The 10,444-nt window shown below is 41.9% G+C and overlaps 1 protein-coding gene across 1 annotated transcript in view; it reads left to right on the top strand.

The window, feature by feature from the left end:
* The window catches only part of PDE4C (phosphodiesterase 4C), a 142,481-nt gene that overhangs the window by 101,711 nt on the left and 30,326 nt on the right, over positions 1-10,444 (top strand). Inside the window, exons 7-10 of the mRNA XM_077478431.1 lie at positions 2,608-2,701; positions 7,225-7,397; positions 7,611-7,709; positions 7,769-7,838. Of these exons, the coding sequence (XP_077334557.1) occupies positions 2,608-2,701; positions 7,225-7,397; positions 7,611-7,709; positions 7,769-7,838 (436 nt within the window). The remainder of the gene's footprint in view (positions 1-2,607; positions 2,702-7,224; positions 7,398-7,610; positions 7,710-7,768; positions 7,839-10,444) is intronic.

The following is a 10,444-nucleotide window of genomic DNA, read 5'->3' on the forward strand; positions in this document are numbered from 1 at the left end:
ACACATAAACCATTGAAGCAGCCAAATGCTATTTTCAGATGGAAAGTCAGCAATGGCAGCCTCTAGTTTTCTATCGGTTTCAGGTTTCCTTAGGATTCTTGGACCTCAATGACATGGGCATACCTATGTTTACACCTGTGCAGATAGTCATCTTTGTCCAAGGAGGGTACACAGGTGTCCCCATGATATCATGCATTTGTATTTATAATTGTGGTAAATGTGACAGTGGAAAGTTTGCTTCTTTTTGTACTGGTTTGTAGTGAGACTACCAACTGTGCTGACCGGAGCTTTCCATACTGCTGAAACTGTGGTCTTCCATTGTTTCAGCAGTTGGAGGGTTAATTTTATTTATTTATTGTACTGTATTTACAAGGCAAGTGGGTAGCTAGTATGCAGCTTGTGTGCCCTCCAGCACTGGAAATTAGATACATTTAAAGGGATTGGCAAATGAAGGATTACCTCTCCCAAAGCACCAGACACAATACTGATGGACAGCGCTGTATGGCATGGTGCCATTTCATTTAAATGGAACACCGATGCATTACAATGGACCTGGAATGGTCCTACAGATCAAGAGTGCCTGCTGAAGTGAGAAGAAGGATACTTTTTTGCAATGCATGTTAACAGGTGGTGTAACGCACATTAAAGTGCATCTGATAACTCACCCTAAAGATATGAATTTGGCATAAATAGCCTTGATGGTACACTTCCTCTTGTCTGTATGCTACTATGTAGAGGATTGCAAGAGTTTGATATCAACACAAAATCAAGAATTTGTTTTTATATCTGGAGTTTGCATGTTTTTGCTTCTGTAGTGAGGCTACCAACTGTGCTGACCGGAGCTCTCCATAGTGCTGAAACGAAATGCACTGTTGACCTTTTAGCCCTCGATCACATTGAATGCGGCTTTGAAATCGTGCAACTTCATCTGAAATCACTAAATTTCAAAACCGCATGTCATTGCTACTTTGAAGACATCTGTGCAGCTTCATGCACAGATGTCTATGCAAGTCGCACCCAAAATTGTCAAAAGTAGTGCAGGAATTACTTTTTCAAATCGATGCGGCATCACGCGGATTTGAACTTGTCCATTGCTGACAATAGGTTGTGACTTGTCATGCGATGACAAGTCGCTCCAATGTGAAAAAGGCTAAATGTCTGGCTGTCATGCTGAATTGATGGTGCCAATAGTTTCACTGACCTGAAGAAAGCACACAGATCAGGTGTTCTAACTTTACTTGCCACACACTTGTTTCAGTTACATAGACTATTAAAGCAGCCAATCAGCTATCATTTTCAGAAGTAAGTCTGGCAGAAGCAAGAAATGGCAGCGTCTAGTTTTCTATCAGTTCAGGTCTCCTTGAAGTTATTACATTTAATGCACATGAGCGTACCTATGTGTACACCTGTACGAAGGTCCGTCTTTGCCAGCGTGTGATGCACAGGTTGTCCCATTTCTGAGCATTGGGATGCCATAGCCTCATGGACACAGCAGCTGCTCCCTATTTAAGAGGCGTGTGGTTGCGTGTCCTAAACTCAGACTTTTTGTATGTAGGGACGTGCATCCGCACGTCTGTCCTGCTTGACAAACAGGTTCACTGCAATGCACATTGAGCATCCTAAGCATGTCCTCAAATCTGGATGAGTGATTTTGTATGCACTTTTTTGTTTGAATATTTATGTTTATTTTTATTCTGTACATTATAAATTGAACACCACTTTGGTAAGGAAATGCGGGCAATCTGTCTCAATTCAGATTCATTTACACTAGCTATAAAGATCTATGTCTTTCGCTTTCAAACTATTTCACTGTTGGATTTAAATATATAGGTTAAATAGATCCATATGTCAATAGCAAATTGTGCCAAAAGTATTTCAAATATTTTAAGCTAGTTATATTACAATATAAAATTACTAATTCTCAGTTATACTCAGATTACTCCAAATATAGGTACGGCACAATGCATTTTTTGGCCACAATCACCTATTTCATATGTGTATCAATATTTTTATGCCAAGTCTTGAATGATTTTAGAATATTGCATTTTAAATGTTTTATGTTTTAGGGCTGTTAATTTTGTTATGGACTAATACAGCTTGTTTGTTTACTATGTATTGAATTTTGGTATACATTTTGATGTGAAATTAGTTTATGGGCATTGTTTACTTTTTGCATTATGTTTTTTGCCTGTTGTTGGTTATAGTTAGCTCCCAGAAAGATGCATGAGGATTTGTTTTACCTCTAACAACTGACTTTCAAGATGGTCTTTAATGAGTCCCAGCTGACCACTGTAGACGTAGGCATCATGGAGTAATTCATTCTCAAAATTCATAGCAGGAGCACTGATATTGCTCAACTCTCCCAGCAGCTTAGCCTGCCCATTCTCCCGAGGACTGCTTTAGCTTTGTAATCTCCAATGTAAACACTAAGGAGAGGGAAAAAAAATGTTTTATTTATATTAGATTATATATATATATATATATATATATATATCACCTTCTCAGTGATAAATATATAAAACTCATAAAGCCTGTAAGAAAAGCCATGTCAGCAGTAGCTTTGGTTTGTTTATAGCGTGTTACTGATGTGCTGTTTTCTTCCTGCAGTTTAAGAGGATGTTAAATAGAGAACTGACGCACTTGTCTGAAACAAGCCGGTCGGGAAATCAGGTGTCTGAATATATATCTAGTACCTTCTTAGGTAAGCATTCTGATGTCACGAATATGATTTCCATTATTCTTTTCTGATTACCAGCACTGCTGTACCAACAAGCAATGAAGGTAAAAAACCTTCTGTGTGCTGCTGCCCCCCCCCCCCTCTTTATCAATACTCACCTGAGTCCTCTCTTGATCCAGTGATGTGCATGAGAGCCTCGACTGTCCTTGTACTCCCTCTCCTCATTGGCTGAGACAGCAGCGGGAGCAGCTGCCTTCCACTGCTGTCAATCACAAGTAGTGAGCCAATGAGGAGAGAGTGGGGGACAGGGCCGAGCCGCAGCTCTATGTGTCTTATGGATGCTTAGAGCAGGACTTGGGAGCGAGCATGCACCAGTGTCCCCATAGCAATCGGCTTGCTATTGGGTGCAATGGTCATAGGGGAGGAGCCGGGAGTGCCAGCGAGGGACCCAAGGAGGAGTGGATCAGGGCTGCTCTGTTCAAAATCAGAGCACAGAGCAAGTAAGTTTGACATGTTTATTTTGTTTTTTAAAGACGAAACTTTAATAGCACTTTAAGCTAAACCTCAGGCATAAAATCTTTGTTCAAATATTTTCCTGAACAGTTTTAAATAATGTAAATAAATCCACTTTTTATGCAACAAATGCCTTGGATATAAAGATAAACTAAAGTCCACTGTGCTTGCCTCCCCATCAGCAATGCATAACCGGTAAGCTCTCTTGCTGTCCCTGACATCTTCACCTTGTCTTCTTCTGGGGTTCAGCATCTTCGGCCATCTTGATAGGCTGCATGCGCACAGGAGTTAATTCATCTTGGCACCAAGGCATGCCGGGAATATACACTTAGCTCGCCACTTACAGCTTAGTGTACACTTCTGAGATAAGCAGCTGGCAGGAAGAAGTGATGCTTTTATTTCAAAGTGTCCAAGAAGAGTTTCTTCTCCAATAAAAGCCTGCCTGCCAGCAATTGTTGGCAGGTAGACTGCACATAGCACCTGGATTGAGCAATGCTGGAGTTGGGACTTAGCAGGTGCTCCCACTAGAGGCTGCGTACAGAAAACTACAGGGCACATGTGTATAATAAAGAGGACCTTGTGGGACACTTTTTAAAGCAAGGCTATGTACTCAAGGGAATAGGGGCATGTCCTAAAGGATATCTGGTACCAAATGTATAGTAAATGTATAGGTTTTCAAATGACCTTCATAGCTCCCAGATTTGAATATTATCGGAGTAGAGGATGTAAGAATATTTCCAAAACACAAAAGTGCTTTACAGACCACTATAAATTATTGACATATGTAACCTGATGCATTTTTTAATTGGATGCTTTTTATTAAAGTTTTTGCGTTTTTCACAGAAAAAGAAACAAAAGGCAATGGGTACATTCAAACAATACCCATTACATCCTTCCCTTCCCCACCTTCAAAATAGCCGCAACTGACAAATCACTGATAAGTATAAAGCATTCACGGGTCCCTTCATATAACACATAGAGTAACAATAATTGCATCCTGACATTGTTTAAAACTCAACTTCGTGCCCCGTCCTTGGTTGAAAGCCAACAATGTGCCTTCGTGCCCTGTCTTTGGTTGAAAACCAACAATGTGCCTTCGTGCCCTGTCCTTGGTTGAAAGCCAACAATGTGCCTTCGTGCCCTGTCCTTGGTTGAAAGCCAACAATGTGCCTTCGTGCCCTGTCCTTGGTTGACAGCCAACAATGTGCCTTCGTGCCCTGTCCTTGGTTGACAGCCAACAATGTGCCTTCGTGCCCTGTCCTTGGTTGACAGCTAAGCCAACCTTTTGGAAATTAATAATAATAATTTAAAAAAAAATGTCCCTACCTTAATCACATGCTAACCCTATGTATCATTTTGTTTGGATCAAACCAGTATGTGTTTGTGCATATATTTTGTTTTCATTAGTTTGAGGGAGAAAACCAGAGCACCCAGAGAAAACTCAGGCAATACAGACTCCATGCAGAAGCTCAGTTGAGCCTTGAGCTGCAAGACCTGACAAGTTATCAAGTTTGTTCTCTGCTAAGGATGTGTTATGCCGCGTACACACGACCGGACTTTCCGGGAGACTTGGTCCAGCGGACTTTTTTTTCCCCCCAAAAGTCCGACATACCTAGAAATAAAACCTGTTTCAAATCTATCCGACGGACTCAAGTCCGACGGAACAAATACGACGCAGGGGCAGCTATTGGCTACTGGCTATTGAACTTCCTTGTTTAGTCCCGTTTACGTCATCACGTTCAAAACAAACAGACTTTCGAACGGACTTAGTCCGGTCGTGTGTGGCCAAGTCCGTTTCATTCAGAAAGTCCGTCGGACATCCGACCAAAGTCCATCGGGAAAACCGTCGGACCTAGTCCATCGAAAAGTCTGGTCATGTGTACGCGGCATTACAGTAAATTCTCTTCCTTTATAGAGATTTTCCACATGTAATAACCAGGGGTGCCAAACTTATAACAATCAACTGTAAATGTATGTAGCCCAAAGCAATGAAAATACCCCCCCCCAACCTATCAAATGGATCCGTTTTGTATAGAGTGGTCTAAGACAGACAGAATCGCCATGTCAAGCTCCAGTAGATTTCAGCAAAATAGCATCTGTCTGCACACAGACACCAACTTTGTCATGAATGGGAATGAAATTGGAGAAAGATGGCTTCAGCTCCTGTCCTCAACCTGTAGAGAACTCCTCTAAAAACTATAAATGTCTACTTAGTTCACAGAGCCAGCTTTCTTTAATGGGACCCTTTCTCTATAGCAGTGTTTGTGGAATAAAAAACACAAGTGTTCATTGTAGTATGATCTTACACTTGTTTCATTTTTAATACATGCTTAAAATCTGTGCCTGAAATGACTGTATATTCGGATTAACAATATCCCTTTTTGATGCGTATGATGCTTACCAGGAGCATATGATGCTAACTGCACTTTGAGACCCTTTTAGACCTCTCTGCATAGAGTAACACACATTGTATATGTTTTTACACATTTACAATTTACAATTCATGTGCTGTCCTGTGTTCCAGCAATGGAGGACACTGGGTGCCAATATGCTAGCGATGAATGATGCTAGACAGCATTGGCCACTTGTGTCCTAGTCATGAAGGACATTAGGTGGCATTGGCTACCTGTGTCCTAAAAACCAATAGGCTGCATTAAAGTGATTGTTAAGGCATATTTTTTGTTTAAATAACAAACTTGTCATACTTACCTGCTTTGTGCAGTGGTTTTGCACAGAGCAGCCCTGATCCTCCTCTACTTGGTCCCTCCTGCCAAGTGTCCCCACAGCAAGTAGCTTACTATGGGGCACCTGAGCAGGCTCGCTCCCCGAGCCCCTGCTCTGTTTGTCCATTCACACACAGCCGCAGCTCAGCCCCATCCCCCCGCTCTCTCCTCATTGGCTCACTGGCTATAATTGACAGTAGTGGGAGGCAGTGGTTCCTGCTATTGTCTCAGCCAATGAGGAGGGAGAGATCTGGGAGAGTTGAGGCTCTTGTGCACATCGCTGGATTGAGATGGGGCTCGGGTAGATATTGGGGAGGCTCGGGGCTGCCGCTATACAGACAAGGTTTTTTTTTTTTACCTTCATGCATCAAGTGCCAGTTATTACACTGGAAATTTTCAGCTGGAACCAGTTTAGAGTGTGGAGCTCATGAATGCACACAATATCAGTAGATAATGCAATACGTTGAAGCAACAAAAATGAAAAGCTTTCTTTTGTAACAAGCATATTTCTCTTTTGTTCATTGATGGACACAGCTCTTCAGATTCTTGACCACAGGTTTATATTGCCACCTTCAGGAGTAGGACTAGACATAAAAAAGAACAAGCACAGCAGCACCACCTATGGGCAGTCCCAACTGGTAGTAAACCCCTCCTCTGCTATAGGCAACCCAGTTTTTTTCTACCTAGTCTACGAGTAAGGACCTGGCTCCCTACTGGGAAATGTGGTTCCATAGTTTGTTTGTTTTTTCTTTTTATTCTGTGTTCCCATCCCTCATTGTGGCACTGCTTTGGGACGTCCCTTTGGTGAAGAAGCTGTGAGCTGTGTCCATCAATGAATGAAAGAGAAAACTGGATTTTTTTCTAGTTACCGTAAAATCCCTTTCTCTGAGTTAATTGACGGACACAGCACCCACCCCTCCTTTTTTTGTTTATACTATTTTGTGCCGAACTGAGCTGCCTATAGCAGAGAAGGGGTTTACTACCAGATGGGACTGCCCATAGGCGGTGCTGTGCTTGTTCTTTTTTCTGCCTAGTCCTACTCCTGAAGGTGGCGCTATAACCCTACGGTCAAGAATATGGAGAGCTGTGTCCGTCAGTCCAGCTCAGGAGGTACATACTCATCATGTTGAGCTGTCTTCATGAACGTAGCCTTCGGAATTGTTACTCTAACTTGCTCCCAAGCAAATTATTGTGTTTAGCTTGTTGAGGAACATTTTTGGCAGGTACAAGTTTATTAAGTCACAGTGCCTTGGAAAATGTGATTTAGAAAGGGTCATCATTTTTTTTTTTTTACCTAATTGTTTCCACCAGAAAAACAGCATGAAGTGGAAATTCCCTCTCCAATTACAAAGGAGAAGGAAAAGAAGAAGAGACCCATGTCCCAAATTAGTGGTGTGAAGAAGCTGACTCATAGCTCTAGCTTGACTATCTGCACTATTCCACGGTTTGGAGTAAAGACTGACCAGGAAGAACTCCTCTCAAAGGTAACTATGAACCCTTGAGTAATTCATCACATTGTTCTGATTTAGGTTTATATTGTAGTGTATGGCAGTAGTGAAGTCTTTCGCTGATTATACATGTTTTCTTTTAAAGCTGAAATTATTTTTTTTTTTTAATCGGCACAATTATTATTATTATTCATCTTGAGGTTGAATCTAACCTTTTGTGTATTAATCTCATTGCCTCTTGTGTTACAGGAAATAGAAGAATCTAATAAATGGGGTATTGATATATTTAAGGTAGCTGAATATTCTGGAAATAGGCCTTTAACAGTCATCATGTATGGAATTTTCCAGGTAAGAATGTACAAATACCTTAACCCATATAATTAAAGCTGTTTTCCACTACTTTTTAGTACTTTTCAATTCTGATCCCACTCTACAGAGACACGTTCATTGCAACCCCTCCCTTCTATTTTGATCATAGTTGTTGAGGTGTGTGTGTGTGTGTGTGTGTGTATATATACATGCACGCACACACACACACCCCTCACATTTTTGTAAATATTTTTTTATATCTTTTCAATTTGCTGTCCCTCAAAATAACTCAACACACAGCCATTAATGTCTAAACCGCTGGCAACAAAAGTGAGTACACCCCTAAGTGAAAATGTCAAAATTGGGCCCAGTTAGCCATTTTCTCTTCCCGGTGTCATGTGACTCGTTAGTATTATTATTATTCAGGATTTATATAGCGCCAGCAATTTACGCAGCGCTTTACAATACTTGGGTATGAATGGGGAGCAGATGTGTTAAATTTGGTGTTATCGGTCTCACTCTCTCATGCTGGTCACTGAAAGGTTGAACATGGCACCTCATGGCAAAGAACGCTCTGAGGACCTGAAAGAAGAATTGTTGCTCTACATAGATGGCCTAGGCCAGGGGTGTCCAAACTTTTTTCAGAGATGGCCAGATTTTGATGAAGTGAACATACGTGAGGTCGACCATTTTGCGTGACATCCTTTGAACCTTTAAAATTAAATTCAAATGAACTATTTTATGCACCGTTTATTGCAAACTGCATACTTTTTCATTTCGTCACATGGATGACAAATCTAAAACACTAACTAAACTAAGGGGGTTATTTACTAAAGGAAAATCCACTTTGCACTGAAAGTGCACTTGGAAGTTCAGTCGCTGTAGATCCGAGGGGGACATGCAAGGAAAATAAACAGCATTTTAGCGTTGCACATGATTGGATGATAACATCAGCAGAGCTTCCAATCATTTCAGATCTACCCCTTAGATTTCGAGCGGCTGGCACTTCCAAGTGCACTTTCAGTGCACAGTGGATTTGCCTTTCGTAAATAACCCCTAAATCGCTTTGCTTTCATATCTGAAGGCCAGATGAAAAAAAAATCCAGGAAGCTGAAATATATGTCAGGAACGTTGTAAAGTACATTATATATTATTGGTAATAAAGGTTGTCTGTCAACTTTTAGGTTAAAAAAAATATTAAATAAAAAAAGTATACATGTTGTGTTCAAATATATTAATAACTGATTTAGACCAACTGACATTACCTGAGATTTTACAATGTATGCATCTCAATTGAAAAACTTGCCTGCACTAATGTGAAGGGTGAAACTGAGATCTGGACTGCAGCATACAGACTAGGTCTGGTTCAAGGCAGTGGTTTTGATGCGCATAATGTCACGCAGGTGAGAGTCGCTTAGTCTTGTCCTCACGCGGTTCTTGTTAAAGTTCATAGCAGAGAATGTCTTCTCACACAAATATGTTGAGCCAAACAAGATCAGCATTTTCTTAGCCAGGTTCTCTTCAGTTGCAGCCAAGGCGAATTGCCTGCCTTTGTGGCTGTGTGTGGTGAAGACACAGCGCAGGGAGGAGGAACACACCAAATCCTGCGACGTCCGAGAGATCGCGAGAATGCAGACTGAGGACGTGCAGTCCCGCGGCATTGAGAAATCCAGGGATCCCAGGGTCCTGAGCAACGCTGTGGGTTCGCTGGGGCAACAACAGATAGATTTTGCCAAATTACGCGTGGGGTAGTATTAAACCGGAACAAAGGCTGCAGTTGGCTTGCGGGCGGACTTTTGACATGACTGGCCTAGGCTATAAGAGATGCCAAGAACACTGAAACTGAGCTGCAGGACAGTGGCCAAGACCATACAGCGGTTTAACTGCTGGTCGACCAATGAATTTGAGTGCACTTGCTCAGCGTCCTATCCAAAGGTTGTCTTTGGGAAATAGACGTATGAGTGCTGCCAGCATTGCTGCAGTGTTGAAGGAGTGGGGGGTCAGCCTGTCAGTGCTCAAACCATACGCCGCACCACTGCATCAATTGGTCTGCATGGCTGTCTTCCCAGAAGGAAGCCTCTTCTAAAGATGATGCACAAGAAAGCCCGCAAACAATTTGCTGAAGACCAGCAGACTAAGGACATGGATTAGGACCATGTCCTGTGCTCTGATGAGACCAAAATAAACGTATTTGGTTCAGATGGTGTCAAGCATGTGTGGCGGCAACCAGGTGAGAAGTACAAAGACAAGTGTGTCTTGCCTACAGTCAAGCATGGTGGTGGGAGTGTCATGAGTGCTTCCGGCACTGGGGAGCTGCAGTTCATTGAGGGAACCATCGAGGCCTGTTCTGAGTGGAACCTGTCCTGTTAAACTGCTGTATGGTCTTTGCCACCGTGCTACAGCTCAGTTTCAGGGTCTTGGCAATCTTTTTATAGCCTAAGCCATCTTTATGTAGAGCAACAATTCTTTTTTTTCAGATCCTCAGAGAGTTCTTTGCCATGAGGTGCCATGTTGAACTTCCAGTGACCAGTATGAGAGCGATAACACCAAATTTAACAAACCTACTTCCCATTCACACCTGAGACCTTGTAACACTAATGAGTCATAACACAGGGGAGGGAATATGGCTAATTCTTCCCAATTTGGACATTTTCACTTAGGGGTGTACTCACTTTTGTTGCCAGCACTAGACATTAATGGCTGTGTGTTGAGTTATTTTGAGGGGACAGCAAATCTACACTGTTATACAAGCTGTACACTCACTACTTTACATT

Source organism: Lithobates pipiens, unplaced genomic scaffold (assembly GCF_037356315.1).
Source record: "Lithobates pipiens isolate NorthernLeopardFrog02 unplaced genomic scaffold, aLitPip1_a1.2 Scaffold_13, whole genome shotgun sequence".
Classification (NCBI taxonomy): domain Eukaryota; kingdom Metazoa; phylum Chordata; class Amphibia; order Anura; family Ranidae; genus Lithobates; species Lithobates pipiens.